This window comes from Schistocerca piceifrons, chromosome 4, assembly GCF_021461385.2.
Source record: "Schistocerca piceifrons isolate TAMUIC-IGC-003096 chromosome 4, iqSchPice1.1, whole genome shotgun sequence".
NCBI classification, from domain to species: domain Eukaryota; kingdom Metazoa; phylum Arthropoda; class Insecta; order Orthoptera; family Acrididae; genus Schistocerca; species Schistocerca piceifrons.
The window spans coordinates 443,047,908-443,067,983 of record NC_060141.1 but is presented as its reverse complement, the minus strand read 5'-3'; the positions used below and the strand labels follow the sequence as shown (position 1 = coordinate 443,067,983).

The 20,076-nt window shown below is 44.4% G+C and overlaps 1 protein-coding gene across 1 annotated transcript in view; it reads right to left on the bottom strand.

The window, feature by feature from the left end:
* LOC124795904 (hemicentin-1-like) overlaps positions 1 to 19,785 on the bottom strand; it is a 1,325,431-nt gene extending 1,305,646 nt beyond the window's left edge. The window contains exon 1 of the mRNA XM_047259983.1: positions 19,018 to 19,785. Coding sequence (XP_047115939.1) covers positions 19,018 to 19,267 — 250 coding nt within the window. The 5' untranslated portion in view covers positions 19,268 to 19,785. The remainder of the gene's footprint in view (positions 1 to 19,017) is intronic.
* Positions 19,786 to 20,076: the final 291 nt, after the last annotated feature.

Genomic DNA, 20,076 nt, shown 5'->3' with positions numbered 1-20,076 from the left:
CCGCTGTTTGGCCCACTGAAGTCGTGCAAATTTATGAGCTACTGCTTCCCCCGACTCCAAATGGCAATTAGAATGTTCGCTCATAAACTAAGTGACACGGACCTGCATTCGGTAACAGCAGTGACTCCTATCACGTTTAAAACTGATTGTCATTGACAAGTCATGATACTCGTCGCCTGCACAGAGTCCTGACCTAAATTCTATAGAACACCTTTGGGATGTTTTGGAACGCCGACTGCGTGCCAGGCCTCACCGACCGACATCGATACCTCTCCTCAGTGTAGCACTCCGTGAAGAATGGGCTGCCGTTCCCCAAGAAACCTTGCAGCACCTGATTGAACGTATGCCTGCGAGAGTGGAAGCTGTCATCAAGACTAAGGGTGGGCCAACACCATACTGAATTCCAGCATTACCGGTGGAGGACGCCACGAACTTGTAAGTCATTTTCAGCCAGGTGTCCGGATACTTTTGATCACATTCGCTGCCGTGACCTAGGTCAGAGATAGAGAGTCGCTAGCCCCTCTGGTACGTTCTTCGCCTTCGTTCCAGAAAAACCAGTACGCTTCTTAATGCGGAGATAACAGCTTTTCCGGCGATCTACTAACGCCTATGTCATACAGTTGAAACTTTTCCGATTATTATATAAAATTTCGGATAAATTACCCCATATCCGTAGCTGTATGACGCAGTGTCGTCAAAATGCAAGTGTCCATCTTGGACTAAAATACCACGATAGCAGGTTACGGTCATATGTGAGTACAGTAGAGTCATTTTCGACAGAATTCGATTTACATTTAATATACACCGTGGACTGAGCTCAGTGCTGCCAATAGCTTGCGTAAAGAATTAAGTGGCGTTATGGTTCCACTTAATTGTACACCTTTGGTTTAACTGTGTATGGTCACAGCCGTCCGAAAATGTATTTCGGGCATTACCTGGAATATAACGAGTACGAAACCATTTCTGAAAGATACGCATATATTCATTTAAGTTGCTTCGTTCTGCAATGCAAATATCACCCATGTTCGGTTACATCGTAGTCGGATGTATGGTGCTGCATATTTATTAAATAAACGTCACCAGAAGTTCCCAATTGTTGCTTGAATCATTCCTGTACAGCATCTTGAAAATTATCCCAGTCTTTCTACGCCGTTTCGGCCTTTTAGAAAACAAATGAAAACTATCTGCAGCTAGGTTAGCTCAGTATGGTGGATGCGCATGAAGATCCGCTACGTTCATGCTTCTACGCCCCCCGCGTGAGCTGGTTGACGTGTTGACGTACCGTAAACAAATTCTCGGTGACAGCATTCTCCGCCGTTTATTTTGAAAACCATGGCGCAGTTTTTGTAAAGTCTCGCAGGACCCATCAGCACAGACAGCGTGCTCTCTTGTTTTTAACACTTCAATGAGAATTGGCTTTTCACACCATATTTGTCTTACGTTGCAGACAAACTCACAAAGATTTTTGGGTGTGTTCCAGATTGTCGTGAGTGAAGCAGATTGACAACGACTCAATAAAACGCTCAATTTGTTGGATGGTTTATTCATACCAAACCGGACACACAGGTCCAAAGTAACATCCAAACATTGCATTCGAAGCAACCATTATCGCGAACGTCGATACGCCGGTGGTACATGAATTTCACGCAGACAGAAAGCGTTGATGTGAACCATCATACTTGACGACCTGGATCAGGTGAAACCAACACATCATTAAAGTAAATGTATGGCGTTGTTTGGTGGTAGATTGTCTAGTGGGAACATTGGTCTTTCTTAGAATAAACAGGTAATTATAACAATTACTTTGAGTTCTGGAGTTGTTTACGTTACCACAACTGCCTGATCACTGTGGCACAGTATTTTCCAGCAACATAGCGCAACCCTTATAACTGTGCGAGATGTTCTAGACCAGGTGTTCCCAGAACTCTGGAATGGCAGGGATGGTCCAATTTCCTGGGGCTCCAATTCGCCAGACGTTAGACCGATCTACTTCTTTCCTTAGAATTATGTCAAGGACAGAATCTCACACACCTGCCAATCACGTGAGTGATTTAAAAAAACCAATAACTTATGCCATTGCCACAGATGATGCAAATACGCTATGTGATCAAAAGTATCCGGACACCCCCAAAAACATACGTGTTTCATATTAGGTGCATTGTGCTGCCACCTATTGCCAGGTACTCCATATCAGCGACCTCAGTAGTCATTAGGCATCGTGAGAGAGCAGAATGGGGCGCTCCGAGGAGCTCACGGACTTCGAACGTGGTCAGGTGATTGGGTGTCACTTGTCTCATACGTCTGTACGCGAGATTTCCACATTCCTAAACATCCCTCGGTCCAGTGTTTCCGATGTGACAAAGACGATCTCGTCTTTTGACTGACAGAGACCGCCAATGGTCGAAGAGCGTCGCAATGTGTAATAGGCAGACATCTATCCAGACCATCACACAGGAACTGCATCAGCATCCATGCAAGTACTATGACAGTTAGGCGTGAGGTGAGAAAATTGAGACTTTAGGGTCGAGCGGATGCTCATGAGCCACATATCACTCCGTAAATGTCAAACGACGCGTCGCTTGGTGAAAGGAGCGTAAAAATTGCACGGTTGAAAAGGGGAAAAAGGTTGTGTGGAGTGACGAATCACGGTACTTAATGTGGCAATCCGATAGCAGCATGTGAGTATGGCGAACGCCCTGTGAATGTCTTCTGCAAGCTTGTGTAGTGCCAACAGTACAATACGGAAGCGGTGATATTACGGTTTGGTCATGTTTTCTTGGAGGGGCTTGCTCCCTTTGTTGTTTTGCGTGGCACTATCACAGCACAGCCTTACTTTCTGAGACATCTTTCTTAGCACATGTCATCATGCGCTATCCACAAGGTCAACCTGAAATAACATGCCGAACTGTTATATACAAAAAATTCTACCACTGACGTTTGATATACACTCCTGGAAATTGAAATAAGAACACCGTGAATTCATTGTCCCAGGAAGGGAAACTTTATTGACACATTCCTGGGGTCAGATACATCACATGATCACACTGACAGAACCACAGGCACATAGACACAGGCAACAGAGCATGCACAATGTCGGCACTAGTACAGTGTATATCCACCTTTCGCAGCAAAGCAGGCTGCTATTCTCCCATGGAGACGATCGTAGAGATGCTGGATGTAGTCCTGTGGAACGGCTTGCCATGCCATTTCCACCTGGCGCCTCAGTTGGACCAGCGTTTGTGCTGGACGTGCAGACCGCGTGAGTCCCAAACATGCTCAATGGGGGACAGATCCGGAGATCTTGCTGGCCAGGGTAGTTGACTTACACCTTCTAGAGTACGTTGGGTGGCACGGGATACATGCGGACGTGCATTGTCCTGTTGGAACAGCAAGTTCCCTTGCCGGTCTAGGAATGGTAGAACGATGGGTTCGATGACGGTTTGGATGTACCGTGCACTATTCAGTGTCCCCTCGACGATCACCAGTGGTGTACGGCCAGTGTAGGAGATCGCTCCCCACACCATGATGCCGGGTGTTGGCCCTGTGTGCCTCGGTCGTATGCAGTCCTGATTGTGGCGCTCACCTGCACGGCGCCAAACACGCATACGACCATCATTGGCACCAAGGCAGAAGCGACTCTCATCGCTGAAGACGACACGTCTCCATTCGTCCCTCCATTCACGCCTGTCGCGACACCACTGGAGGCGGGCTGCACGATGTTGGGGCGTGAGCGGAAGACGGCCTAACGGTGTGCGGGACCGTAGCCCAGCTTCATGAAGACGGTTGCGAATGGTCCTCGCCGATACCCCAGGAGCAACAGTGTCCCTAATTTGCTGGGAAGTGGCGGTGCGGGCCCCTACGGCACTGCGTAGGATCCTACGGTCTTGGCGTGCATCCGTGCGTCGCTGCGGTCCGGTCCCAGGTCGACGGGCACGTGCACCTTCCGCCGACCACTGGCGACAACATCGATGTACTGTGGAGACCTCACGCCCCACGTGTTGAGCAATTCGGCGGTACGTCCACGCGGCCTCCCGCATGCCCACTATACGCCCTCGCTCAAAGTCCGTCAACTGCACATACGGTTCACGTCCACGCTGTCGCGGCATGCTACCAGTGTTAAAGACTGCGATGGAGCTCCGTATGCCACGGCAAACTGGCTGACACTGACGGCGGCGGTGCACAAATGCTGCGCAGCTAGCGCCATTCGACGGCCAACACCGCGGTTCCTGGTGTGTCCGCTGTGCCGTGCGTGTGATCATTGCTTGTACAGCCCTCTCGCAGTGTCCGGAGCAAGTATGGTGGGTCTGACACACCGGTGTCAATGTGTTCTTTTTTCCATTTCCAGGAGTGTATATAGTGGTATCAGGCTCCGATGCAAAGTAAGTTTAGACTTCTATGTAAAAAGTTTGCCCAGTTTCCGCATAATTTTCGTATATGAACTAAACTAGAAGAAATGAAATCGAATTGATAATGAGGTGATTGGAGACGGACCACAATCATTCTTCCCACGCGATCTTCGCGAGTGGACCAGGTTTGGAGGGCTCAGTTAATGGTACGAAAAGTAACCTCCGTCACAAACCGATATGTGGCCTGTAGAGCATAATGTAGACGTAGACATTGAAAACAAGGTTGAGAAAGCAAATTGACCTTGAATGTCACTCGCCTAAAAATGTACAGAAAACAATAGATACATAAATAAGATTTGCATCCACTTCTTTGCACCTTCGCGCCATCACAGACCGTAAAGAAACTAAGATTTTCCGATGTGGTATAATGGTATCACTAACGCGTATGTTTGTCATCCCTGCTTTGCTGTCAACTACACTACAACAATTTGTAATTGCAAAGTGTGGAATTACAATAAGCATAAGCGTTAGAGAAGAAATTTATGTAACCATGAGCTAGAATATGCACAGCAAGCGAAAGAAACTACTTAGCGATGAGTGAATGCATGTGAGAGAGACTAGTAGTATAGAGTTCATTTATTCCTGCTAAGCGTTTATTCACTATATTCTCCGTACTATAGGCGATTATTGCTTTTAATTCACATTAGGTAAACTATTCACTGGACCTCAATAAATATATACCGCTAGTAATAACCTTGCGGAGGTCCATGATGTCCAACACGTGAATAATGACAATAAAAGAAATTCGAATTTTACGCCGACGCTGTGAGAAGACGAAGTTGCTGCATTTTGCTTGAGGTAGACCACACATTCATAATCCTTATTTTGGGACGACCAATAGAATACTCAGGCGATTAGCAGAACTCAGATTGGTACCATTGTCCAAAATATTTACTAAGCGAGGATTATATTGAAAGCAAGGAAAAAAAAGTTCCTAGTACGTGATAGATCAAGATGCCTCCAACAAATAGATGATGCTGTTATCAAAACAGCGAGTAAACTAAAGCTAAGATCGATTATGGTCTGCTTAATTTCATGTCATCCTCAGATAATACCACAAATTAGATTAAATTTGCGATGTAGTAAGAAATAACATTATTTAAAACTCCACCGGAGATATTCACATTCTCTATGGACATCATCTCGCGCCAAACGTGGTAAAGGTGAAAGAGGTGTTCCACATTTCTGTTTCACCCTAGGCTCGAAGAGCTGAATATATACCCTCAGCAAGAGTTTAATGCTAAGAGTGAAGAAATTAACAAGGAGACAGACAACTCAACTGTAGCGCACTAAACTAGCATTCGCAAAAAATCTGTGTTCTTACCTGTGTCCGATAACCTCCCCTCTTTATCGTGGTAATTCAGGACAGTAGGCAAACATGTCAGCTAGCATTATTTTGGAAAAAAAGTCATTGGGACCTATATGATAGGGCACAGCCACCATCAATAACATGTCATTAATCTAATGGCTACACGAACCAAAGACGTCTGTGTTACGGACGCAATACTACCCTATTCCATTACGCGAGGTGCTGCGCTCCATATGATGATGGTGACGATCATGACTGCAGTCTTGAGACATTCCCTCGCCTTGGAGCATTCATAACATCGTTGGCGGTTGTTTCTCTGTTGCCGCGCAAACGAGAATGGCAGCAGTTGGCCCGGTGTTGACAGTTTGTACTGCTCTTGACGTCGTCGCACTATACGTATTCATAGTTGCCTCGCTAGAAAGAAGCTCAAATTGTGGCCGAAGTTACACGACCAGAAACTGTTTACAAATAAGGTTATCGATTTTAGTCAGGTACTGACATGTGTGAATAGTACCTAACTGTCATGGTTTCAAAATGGTAGCAGTAGTTCTTTGCAGAAGAATGGGAAAACTGGCAGAAGACGACCATGGGTTAGATCAGTCTGGATTCCCGAAAAATGTAGGATCACGTGATGCAACACTGACCCTACGCCTTACGTTAAAATATAGTTTAAGAAAAGCCAAACCTATGTTTATAGCATTTGTAGAATTAGAGAAGGATTTTGACAATGTTGACTGGAATACTCTCTTTTAAATTCTGAAGGGAACAGGTCTAAAGTATAGAGAGTGAAAGGCTGTTTACAACTTGTTCGGAAACCAAACGGCAGTTATAAGAGTCGAGGAGCATGAAGGGGAAAAAGTGGTTGAGAAGAGAGAGAGAGAGAGAGAGAGAGAGAGAGAGAGAGAGAGAGAGAGACAGTGTTGTAGTCTATTCGCGACGTTATTCATTCTGTACACTGAGCAAGTAGTAATGAAAACCTAAGAAAAATTTGGAGTAGGCTGATGACATTACAATTCTGTGAGAGACAGCCCAGGACTTGGAAGAGCATCTGGATGGAATGGACAATGTCTTGAAATGAGGATATAAGACGAACATCACAAAAACAAAACGAGGATAATGAGAAGTACTCGGATTAAATCACGTGGGGCTGAGAGAATTAGATTAGGAAACGAGACCCTACTAGTAGTTTAGATTTTCTATTTGGGTAGAAAAATAAGTGGTGACGGCCGTAGTGGAGATGATATATAATGTAGACTGACAAAGGCAGGGGAAGGTTTTCTGAACGAGTTAACATAAAATATAGATGTGTTAGGAAGCCTTTTCTGAAAGTATTTGTCTTGATTGTAGGCATGTATGGAACTGAAACATGGGCGATAAACAATTTAGACAAGAAGAGGATATAGGCTTTAGAAACGTGGTACTGCGAAAGAATGCTGAAGAGTAGAAGAGTAGATCGTGTGACTGATGAGGAGGTACTGAATATAATGGGGGCGAAAAGAAATTTGTAGCACAAACTGACTAAAAGAAGCAGTTAGTAGTACACACTATGAGAGGGAAGTTTGGGGGGGGGGGGTGAATGGTCAAACTCATACAGGTAGACATAAGATGAATGCTGTAAGCAGCTTCTGAAGTATGTAGCTTTCTTTAGTTATTTAGTTGTTCAGAGATGGAAAGGCTTGCACAGGATGCAGTAGCATGGTGAACTGCATCAAACCAGTTTTCAGACTGAAGACCACAGCAAAAACAAATATTTCAATCGATACTGGCCATCTTTAAAAGATACATACACAAAGGTAACTTGACATATAGTTACATCCCAAAATTCAAAACGCAGAATCAGAAATCAGTGTAAGCAAAATCAAAGCGTGGCCATGAACTACTCGAGTAGACACGGTATACTGCATTAGTCATAGACGTCACTGAAGTTATAGATGGTACAGTTTCATTAATTAGCCAAGCTTCGACATAATATAGTGTACCTTGAGTACGCTTATATTTGGTATATTTTCTCGGTGGCATCACTCTACAAGTATTGCACTTATTATGCACGGAAAGAGGATATATGGAACGAAGTGCTGATATGTCCCGTGACAGGGGCGTTTTCATTTCTTTTCATATACCTGTAAACTACTTGTCTGCTACTGATTGTCTACTGTGATATATTGTTCTACTTTGTTTATTAAAGGGCTGGGAATATTTTAGTTCATTTATTTATTTCATTGTACAATGTTATTCTATAGAAATACGTAACATAGTCATTCGCTCTTATATATTAACATACGAATACAATACGTAAGTACAATGATCTGTAAACCTATATTTACTTCAATTTGCTCCCGCTACAACTGTTTTGTACATTTCCTCTAAAAAAGAATAACTTTATGAAAGTCATATGAACTAACGCGCAGCAGCGGCATGTGGCGTGCCAAAATCCAGACGTGTCAATGCTCACGGTAGGGTAGTCTAAATAGTTTCCTGAGAGTGTCAGTCTGTATGTCACGACAATGGTTGTGGTTCTCAAATTCTATAATTTTATGACGAAGCTTCTTTGGCTAATGATTGTGACTGTACCATCTATATGTACTCTCAGTATGTTTGTCTAATGCTACCTATACTGTGTCTTCTCAGATATGGAAATCTTTCGATATTGCTTAAACTGATTTACGATTCTATATTTGGATATCTCTGTAGGTAGGCTGAGCCATACGCTTAGCCACTACTATGTGTAGTAGCTTTACAGATGGTCACTATTGGCTGAAATTATTAACTCGATTTATAAATATTTTGTGATCCTCGACTGGATCGCTGAAAAACTTTTACTATGACTATCTCACACATCATGAAGGTCAGGACATGTTTGTATGTTACCGCACGGCCGAGTGGTGAATACATCTGTCCGTTCTGCCGCTAGTCGTCTAAGGCGTTGTGATAGATTATAACGCTGAGATACTTTATGGTGATAAGGATGAATATCCCGAACTAATCGATTGCATACTTGTTTGACAGTCGCAAGATTCTGGCCACCACGAGTTGAAATACCACGTATCGATAAACTGCAATGACGATAGGACGTGGCCTCTCCAATGTCGAAATCCGACATCTATTGATCGCTTTGTGTTTTACACACACGAGGAGTACGATGATCTCACAAAGAACATGCAAATGCGATTGCTGAACGAGGAAGCTGCTGCATAATCTTTCCTTATATGTAGATCGTGCGGTAGCGTTCTCGCTTCCCACGCCCGGGTTCCCGGGTTCGATTCCCGGCGGGGTCAGGGATTTTCTCTACCTCGTGATGACTGGGTGTTGTGTGCTGTCCTTAGGTTAGTTAGGTTTAAGTAGTTCCAAGTTCTAGGGGACTGATGACCACAGCTGTTAAGTCCCATAGTGCTCAGAGCCATTTGAACCATTTGAACCTTGACTCCTACTTTGTGCAGCTGAGTTGGGATACCGGGCATTTGGATACTGTCCGAGTTCGAGTCTCGGTCCGGCACACAGTTTTAATCTGCCAGGAAGTTTCATATCAGCGCTCATTCCACTGCAGAGTGAAAATCTCATTCTGGAAACATCCCCAAGACTGTGGCTAAGCCATGTCTCCGCAGTATCCTTTCTTTCAGGAGTGCAGGTTCTGCAAGGTTCGCAGGAGAACTTCTGTAAAGTTTGGAAGGTAGGAGACGAGGTACTGGCAGAAGTAAGGCTGTGAAGGCGGGGCGTGAGTCGTGCTTGAGTAGCTCAGATGGTAGAGCACTTGCCCCGCGAAAGGCAAAGGTCCCGAGTTCGAGTCTCGGTCCGGCACACAGTTTTAATCTGCCAGGAAGTTTCAGTGGTGCTAAATTTTTGTGACTTTAATTTAGGATGCTGACATCGTTAACATAATCAGTGATTGCGGACTGAAGACAAACAGTTACAAGTAATCTGTGATTTCAGAAGAAGAGGACCAGTATGACACAACTGAAGACCTTGGTGAATTCATGGATAAGATTTTCGGTATGGAAACGTAACGAAGGTACGATATTCTCCTCGCAATTCAACCATAAATACTTCCATTGAGATATTATTAGGTGTACATTTATCGTAAGGTAGTTATTCACTGATAGGCCATACGACTGTGTATCTCTGTCAAATGCTCCATCCAGTGGCAGGGACGCACTTTTTATATGTATTTGTCTTTAACGCTGTTCTCAGTTACTAGGTTTCGTTGCATGTCATGACGAATCAACAAACACCAATACAACTATTTTCGCTAGGTATTTCATACCTCAGTAACCGCATCAGAGACACTATGTTCGATGTTCAAAATGGCTCCGAGCACAATGGGACTTAACATCTGTGGTCATCAGTCCCCTAGAACTTAGAACTACTTAACCCTAACGAACCTAAGGATATCACACACATCCATGCCCGAGGCAGGATTCGAACCTGCGACCGTAGCAGTCGCGAGGTTCCGGACTGAGTGCCTGAACCGCTAGACCACCGCGGCGGGCTATGTTCGATGTATCACTGAATGAAGACAACTACTCAGGTACAGAATTTATGAAGATTAGTTATGGAAAGTGTTACGTAAGTTAGAAAATATAGAGTAATATAATTTGGATAGGATATTATTCAGATTTATTAATATTAAGATAACAGTGTGGAAACTACAGCAACAAAATATAGAATGTGGCAGAAAGAAGTGTCTCTTGCGCAGACGTTAAACACTTTAAGGTTTTGAGTCTTAAACCAACATAGAAAACGAGAATGTTAGCTGAGAGATATAGCTTAGAGATATAAATGTTTTACAGATTAAATTGTGTTGTAGGATGTTGGTCTCTGTTTGTGTACATTCCAAGTCTCATTTAGATATTTAAGAAAGGAAGGTTTTTTAAAGCTGGATGTCTCTTCAGTGCTAATTTACTTTTAATTGATACTATCTTCAGAGGCGATAGAATGATGAATCATGGCTTTACATATGCAGAAGTATTCACACCTCTAAGTGCTGGTATGCAGGTAATACGGTACTAAAGGAAGGTGTATTGGTAGTAGAACTACATGTTCACTGTTTTATAAATGCTGAGCCACATAAATTTTACGAGAAATACATGTGCGACTTGGTCGAGATATTTATGAAGGTCTTGGAACATTTGTGAGGCGTTTAAGAGTTGTGGTCTGCTGTTTCACCTAAGAAAACATATAAAGCGACAAAATTTGTTTTCTCACATTAATACGGGCCTGCACTTTGCCATAAGGTAAACGGCTCTGAAGACGTTTATGACACTTCCTCGCCGGTAGTCCCAATTTTGAATGCCTGGGTAGTGTCACCGGGATTTGTAATTACATCTTTCTGAGTGTTTTTTAATCTCCGGAAAATGTTTGTCAAAGCTGCTTGCATCTCTGTCAGCGTCTGAAGAGCAATGTTTTTCCCACTTGTTTATATCATCCGATTGCATAACCACACCTGTTGATCCTGATGCTCGCCTGTTGCTCTACATAGGCTGAGTGACCTTGTCGTGACACTGATACTGTCATCAGTTTCAAAGTAACGTGTGGTTCCGTTAGCAATGTACAGACAGGCACATCCCTTTACCACTACTTAGCGCTCAGAGGGAAACCATTTCCTTATGAAATGGTTAACGCTGTTTATTAGCAAGCTGAAAGTTTGCATCTGCCATTGCAGTAGACAAAACATTCTATATCAAGGAGACATCGAAGATTACCTGCATAAAGAAATAGTAGTAGTTAAAGTCACCCCAATACTCCAGTATTAGCTAAAAATACTCGTATTCGCTGTATGTGTGTGTATTTCTACACGTGCTGTGTATATAAATATATAGCGTTCTGGCTTACTACTTAACGTGTTACATTTTCGTTTTGTTGCACTGTGCACTCGTACGCGTCCGATATTGCCTCTTAGGATACCTCGGATGGATCCCGTAAGGAGGAGCAATATTATAGCCCTTCGCAAGCAATATCTTTAATATAATGAATAGCAGTTCCATAACATTCTGGCAGAGAAAGAAAATGCTTTTTTGCTTTAGAGTCGGTTCAAGTTATGTGATACATTTCTTGTTGAAGTTGTTACCTTCAGACGTCGCAGCGTCTCGAAGAAACAATAAATCAAACGCCTTACAAATGTCAAGAGGCACAGAAACCATGTGGTAGCTTTCAACTATTTCCGTTAGCATAATCCTCTTTCGAGTATCTTATTAATTTCATGGAGAATGCTTCGTTTTACAATGGTGATAATATGAAGAAACTCATTTTTATACTACGGTATTATATGTAAACATAGATAAGTTGTTAAATTTTACTGCAGACAGATGTTAGTGAATCAGAAGAGGTTAACATTATCTTCATGCAGACTGCGTTACTTATTCACTCTTGCTATCACTTGTGATATTAATTTGCGCTTCAGATGCTGGACAAATTAAGAGCAAGTGTTCTTCTACGAGTTCGTGAACTACATATTTGACATTTCTCGGTGTTTAAGATACTTTTAAACAATTCTGAAATCAATTTATGCAGACCTTTTGCAACATACTTCATGAAAATCACTAATAACTGTGAAATTGATCAGAAATATTTCATGTAGGGTGTATTTCTTTTTTCATGTAATTCAAACTTTCATCGCTGGACAGCGAAGGGCGGGGGGTTCGATCAACGTCTTATGTGAGCATAAGACTGTCTTTTCATGTATTGATTGCCTCCCATGTAATTGTTTATCTAGAACTCTTCCCTTCCCGGAATTGTTCGTTTAGGTCTTCACTATTCTTTCTCCTAATCGTGCATAACTTATGTTTTATTTGGTAACTTTGATGTATTTACTACCTCAAGCTCTACATTTTTGACTTCACCGTATTTCAAACACATTTTGGTGTACACCTAAGGTCTTAGCGCCGTTAGTGTCGCGAAGGGGATAGTAATTGCGCAACATTTTGATGGATTAAAACTGTATACGGGACTGGAACTCAATAAGTATCGTGCCTTTCGCTGCTAAAACCTTTACGCATTTTAGTATCATATAGAAAGAACGTGACGTTAGCTTTTGAAACTCCCCGGAAACTCTCCTGCAGCACGGCGCTGGACGTCTTCACGGTAAGAGCGTTCCCCGTAAAAAGCACTCGTAGGGTTATTTTCTGTTTACCTGCAATCTTACACGGTTTCAGATACGACAATGTGTTCCAACTGGACCATTACTCGATTTATTTATTTGTTTTTGAATCAACATTTCAATATGGGTGCCATTATTCTTATGTGTAGTATGACACATAATTTCGTCCAAAATAGTAACATAGTTTCTCCCACACAAGTCATCTGCACATACCGCTAATAGATTTTGTTTTCGGCCCTTACATCATTCTCGTGCCTTTAAAGCTGTTCTGACGAAAGTGATTCTGTTGTCGAGTTTTGAACACTCGAGAATGTCCTGAACCACTCTTGTAAAGTTTATGGTGCACCAGGAGGAACCATTCAATAAAATCCACAATATACTCCAAAAAAGACCAATTCAATTTTTTTACTGTAAAGAAGAAAGATATTGAACACAATTTATCCGTATAGTTCAATCGCCTACATATTAGGATGCATCATTGTACAGTAGCTTTTACATCATATTTACAGAGTAGGGGTGACAGCTTCCACTGTATTTGTAGGCTTTGTTTTATATGCAATCAGTTTCGTTTTCACATTACAATGTACACTCCTGGAAATTGAAATAAGAACACCGTGAATTCATTGTCCCAGGAAGGGGAAACTTTGACACATTCCTGGGGTCAGATACATAACATGATCACACTGACAGAACCACAGGCACATAGAGACAGGCAACAGAGCATGCACAATGTCGGCACTAGTACAGTGTATATCCACCTTTCGCAGCAATGCATGCTGCTATTCTCCCATGGAGACGATCGTAGAGATTCTGGATGTAGTCCTGTGGAACGGCTTGCCATGCCATTTCCACCTGGCGCCTCAGTTGGACCAGCGTTCGTGCTGGACGTGCAGACCGCGTGAGACGACTCTTCATCCAGTCCCAAACATGCTCAATGGGGGACAGATCCGGAGATCTTGCTGGCCAGGGTAGTTGACTTACACCTTCTAGAGCACGTTGGGTGGCACGGGATACATGCGGACGTGCATTGTCCTGTTGGAACAGCAAGTTCCCTTGCCGGTCTAGGAATGGTAGAACGATGGGTTCGATGACGGTTTGGATGTACCGTGCACTATTCAGTGTCCCCTCGACGATCACCAGTGGTGTACGGCCAGTGTAGGAGATCGCTCCCCACGATGCCGGGTGATGGCCCTGTGTGCCTCGGTCGTATGCAGACCTGATTGTGGTGCTCACCTGCACGGCGCCAAACACGCATATGACCATCATTGGCACCAAGGCAGAAGCGACTCTCATCGCTGAAGACGACACGTCTCCATTCGTCGCTCCATTCACGCCTGTCGCGACACCACTGGAGGCGGGCTGCACGATGTTGGGGCGTGAGCGGAAGACGGCCTAACGGTGTGCGGGACCGTAGCCCAGCTTCGTGGAGACGGTTGCGAATGGTCCTCGCCGATACCCCAGGAGCAACAGTGTCCCTAATTTGCTGGGAAGTGGCGGTGCGGTCCCCTACGGCACTGCGTAGGATCCTACGGTCTTGGCGTGCATCCGTGCGTCGCTGCGGTCCGGTCCCAGGTCGACGGGCACGTGCACCTTCCGCCGACCACTGGCGACAACATCGATGTACTGTGGAGACCTCACGCGCCACGTGTTGAGCAATTCGGCGGTACGTCCACCCGGCCTCCCGCATGCCCACTATACGCCCTCGCTCAAAGTCCGTCAACTGCACATACGGTTCACGTCCACGCTGTCGCGGCATGCTACCAGTGTTAAAGACTGCGATGGAGCTCCGTATGCCACGGCAAACTGGCTGACACTGACGGCGGCGGTGCACAAATGCTGCGCAGCTAGCGCCATTCGACGGCCAACACCGCGGTTCCTGGTGTGTCCGCTGTGCCGTGCGTGTGATCATTGCTTGTACAGCCCTCTCGCAGTGTCCGGAGTAAGTATGGTGGGTCTGACACACCGGTGTCAATGTGTTCTTTTTTCCATTTCCAGGAGTGTATTTAGGTGCCTCTATGACACAAGATTATCATGCCATTGTAACGACAATAACCCAGAATCCACAAGTTCATCTGTTTTCATGGAGGGGCTTGAAGATAATGTAATATAACACAGCAATCGATTGCATATAAAATAATGCCTATAAATACAGCTGAAGGTGTCATCCATTCTACGAAAAGGTATAATAGATTTAAACAGTATATTGCATTTTGTTGCAGTTATCACTTACGAATAGCACATAGGTGGATGTCGATATTGTGAAATAAATAATCAATTCCCGTAACGTTCCAGGCGGAGTACTATTACAGGTTGGAGTCCAGCTCTGGAAGACCCATACGTTCAGTTAACAATTTCCAGTATTAAAAGAGAGTTAATATTAAAAACAACATCGTAGGTTGCCCAATGCCCTTTAATGGTTCACAAACCAAAGAAGAGCCTAGTGTACGATAGGTCCGTTTTTTAGTTTTAATTACAATACTAGGTTCTGTTCCACTGCGCCAAATTGACTGAAATAAATTTTCTGGAAAAAGAGCAAATTCATCTTGGCGTACTTATACACTGCGGCTGTTCACAGTGGGCCTGCAACTGCACATAGAAATCCACCACGAAGCTACAATGTGTACGAAATTTGTCAGCATACCGCCTCCAAAGTTCTAATCGATTCCGGGTTTGATGAAAAACCGACAGAAATAAATTATTATGTGTATTTGTTCTGTTGGTTTGTGTCTTTCTATCGGATCTTCCTCAGTTCTAGTGTGTAATTACAGCGAATAGCAGCTCGTCAGCAGAGTGAAAATTGAGTCATGAGTTATTGTGTCTGAATACAATGTGACAAAGGTGAAAAACTGGTAGTCCAGACATAGATGAAAAGTCGTCTAGACGGTATCTGTCGTTCTTCGTTATGTTATAATGGGTTACGGTGCCCTCAGACGTCTTGCCTCCAACTGTGAAACAGACGCTTTGTACAATGCAGTGAACCACTAAGCCGTTGAAAAGTCATGGTTACATACATATGTATTATTCGCTTTGTTGTACAACCAGTTTCAATCATACACAGAGGATCTTCAGGGGGGTTGTGACGTCGCAATCAGAAGTGTGACGATCCATAACAACTATCAAGCATGATGTTACGCACGAGCAACTCCATTCACCTATAAATTCGGATCACATACGAGGCGTGATCAAAAAATGTCATGAATGAATTTTTTTAACATCAGTTTTTGACACGAAAGCCATATGATGTACTTTGTCGGATAGCGTTATCCGCTGAGACAGGCAGCGTCAAGTTGAAACAGGTTCTGACGTGTCATTGCCTAGCAACGATGGTATGTGGTTGTGTTTATCGTGTCTGTCGCACATCATTTCTTTTGAATAACGCGTAAACATGTAAGTTTTGCTGCAAAAAAGTGCCAAAGAAAATAATGACATTTTGAAAATGGTGTATGCCGATAATGGTGTAACGCTGAAGGCTGCTAGTGGCACGAACGACATGAAAACGAAAATGAGCCTGTAGAAGAGTAGGAGGTCCACTAAAAGCATAAAAGAAGAAAATGTGGAAGAAGTGACAAAAATTGTTCCTTCAGACAGGCCAATAACTATTCGATAGCTTGCTGAAGAACTTAGCATCACGTTAGCGTCCGTGCAAAGCATTTTAAACGATAATTTTCAAATGAGACGAGTGAGTGCAAAATTTTATACCACACTGTTGAGTGGTGAACAGAAGCAGAAACGTGTGTCAGTATGCACGGAGTTGAAGGATCGTGTTAATTTGGATCCGGACATCATGTCCAAAATTGTAACTGGAGATGAAACTTGGGTCTGTGGTCATGACCCTGGGACGAACAGAAAGTCAGTGAATCTCCTCGCCCCAGAAAGGCAGGTCAGTCAGAATCGATTATCAGAGTCATCATCATTGCCTTTTTTCGATATTGACGGCATAGTACGAACAGAGTTCGTTCCCATGGGAACAGCCGCCAACGCCGAATTTTGCATGAGACTACTGCATCGATTGCGAAACGATGTACGGAGAAATAGACCACAAAAATGCGCCAATGGCTTCTTTCTTCATCACGACAATGCGACGTGCCACACTTCGCTTTTTATTCGCAAGTTTTTGGCCGGAAAATGCGTTCCTGTCTGTTCATATCCGCCTTACTCACCATTTCTAGCACCGTGCGACTTACGGTGCCTCCCAGAAATTAAAACTGTGAGTAAAGGAAAACGTTTCGACACCATTCCTCACACAGCCACGGCAAAGCAGCTGAACGCCCTTCGGAAAGAAACCTTCCAGAAGTGCTTCCTGTCATGGATTCAACAATGCGCCAAGGCATTGCTAGTTATGGAAAGTACTTTAAAGGGACTAAATCAAATTCCATATAAGCGTATTACTTTGCTTTCAATGAAATTTTTCACCGCATTTTTTTTATCAACACCCCTTATAAGGTAGTTATACTTGAAAGGAGCTGTTGGTTTGTAATATGGTGCTTAACAGCTATTACAGGATGCCACACATCTGATGACAATGTCACAGTACAAACGACTATAGTCTGTTTAAGACTGAAACTGGTTGTGTAATAAATTTGTTGATACAGACGTGTACAACGACGACTTTTGATCAATTGTTACAAGTTACAGGTTAATTCTTGCAGAGAAGATAACAGTACCCAGCCACTTTTTGTAATACTACTAATTTCCATAAATAGCTCCGTTACCGGTTTCGAACCGACAGGTTCATCATCAGACCCCTTGGTCCACTTCAGAACATTTCTCATGTATTTTACATAAGTGATCACTTTTTATTCCCCCATATGATGAAAATTACTTGCGGTTGTGGTGAAGTCGAAGGGGGAATAAAAAGTGAAAACAAATGTAAATTACAAGAGAAAGGTATCTTAAGCGGGGTAGGACGTCAAACGGACCGACTTGGAGCAGGAGAGGCACCACAGGACATTTTAATTTCCAGTGCCTATACTTTTACAAGTAAATACATAAAATTTTGTCAGCATGACCAGGAAGGATACAGGATTCACACTCATAACAGCGGAAGTTCAGAAACATAACAAAATACAATTTTTTACGTGTGAAATTTCATAATTTTTTCGCTTACTATTGGCTGCATTTGTTGCTATAGGTACACTTTTCTTCGTAAGTAAGAGAGACTGTTTGATGAATTTTGCACAGCATACAAACCATACTTACAGGTGTCTGAAACTCTAGAATCTATTTAATTTATGAGAAAATGAATGAGCTTTTACGGTTTAAGCTCAGTGTTTAGAAAAAAAATTATAGTTAATAATCTCAATTTTTACCATAGTTTTTAATAGATTTGGACAATTCTAGAGTTTCATACACCTGTAAGTATGGTTTGTATGCTGTGCAAAATCCGTCAAAGAATCTCTCCTACTTGTGAAGAAAAATTTACCCATAGCAACAAATGCAGCCAATTTTAAGTGAAAAAAAAAATGGTTCAAATTGCTCTGAGCACTATGGGACAAAATTTCTGAGGTCATCAGTCCCCTAGAACTTAGAACTACTTAAACCTAACTAACCTAAGGTCATCACACACATCCATGCCCGAGGCAGGATTCGAACCTGCGGCCGTAGCGGCCACTCGGTTCCTGACTGTAGCGCCTAGAACCGCTCGGCCACTCTGGCCGGCAATAGTAAGTGCAAAAATGATGAAATTTCACATGTAAAAAAAAATATTTTGTTATGTTATTGAACTTCCACCGCTATGAGTGTGAATCCTGTATCCTTGCTGGTCATGGTGACAAAGTTTTATGAATTTATTTGTAAAAGTATAGGCACTGGAAATTAAAATCGCCTGTGGTGCCTCTCCTGCTCCAAGTCGGCCCGTTTGACGTCCTACCCCTCTTAACGGGAATAAGTCGTCTGATGATGATCCTGTCGGTTCGAAACCGGTCATGGCGCTAATTATGTACACAAATACCGTTATAAAAAGTGGCTGGTTGCTCTTTTCTTCTTTGCATGAATCAATCTGTATTTTGTACGTAGCCACGGTCTATGGCTCAAATTGTCATTCTCACAAGTTGTACGTCATTGTGAACTATTAAACTCTGAAAGCGATCCGCAAATAAATTTCATAAACACAGCAGCTGCTTAATGGGATTTTCCTTCATCTAGAAAGAAAACAAATAATTCATCGAGAAGGGGGCTGGGTAAGAGGCGAGATAACGCAGAGCACCACTCACGGATCTTCTGGAAGTCCTGCACATCGTCCGAAGTAGCGGACTGGACGACGGCGACGAGAAGGAAGAGCAGCAGCGCGCAAGCGGCGTCGGCGACGCCCGTGGCCGCCGGCAGCCCCGTCCCTCCTCTTCGTCCTCTGCGTCCTTCTTCTGCGACGCCGGCCTCGCGGCGCTCACTGACCGGCAGCCTCCACCGGCGCCAGCCGCAGCAGCAGAGGCGGAGCAGGCAGCAGCGCGGAGGCCGATGCGACATCGCGGTGGAGCCGCCTCGCGCGCAGTCCTGTCAGGCATTCGTGAAGACACGGCGGCGGCGTCGATCGCTCGCCCCCTTCGCCGATCACCGCACACAGCCGGCCGTATCGCGCGCCGCGGACGGGCCGGCCGGTCGCTGGGAATAGTTTATCGCGTCACGTTCGCCCGGACGAAGGCGAGCGATAGTACCCCCGTATCGCGTCGCGGCGGACGAGACCGCCTTGCAGCCGCGCGAACCGTCGACAGACTGACGACGCGCGCCCTGACTCAGAGGACTCCCACTCTCTCTCCCTCTCTATCTCCCTCTCTTTCTATCTCCCTCTCTCTCTCTCTCTCTCTCGCTCTCTCTCTCTCTCGCTGCCTCGGCGGCGAGCGCTGCGCTATTTCCGAAATAGCCTCACCGCGGGCGCGACCACACTGTCACAACCCACCACCACCTCCGACAGCACCACCGCCGCCTCCTCCTCCTACACGTCGTCGCTCACCAACAGCGCGAGCGACAACAGTGCCGCTGACCGCTTCGTGTCCTCACCGTCCCTACCCCACTGCCGCCTCACTTCAGGAGAGCACACACACCACCTCCGTCCGTCGGACACACACACTACCCGTCGCCACCGTGCTAGGAGGCGACCGACGTACCACTGGAGCACCGGAGAGAAGAGTTGCCGCGGAGCTGAGCACGGGAGACGACGACACTGCTGGAGCCTGCCCGCCTCTTCCTTTCTCTCTCTCTGTCTCCCTCTCTCTCTCTCTCTCTCCTGCCACAACGCAGCCGTCGCCGCCGCAGTCGCGCGGGAGCACTCTGAGAAA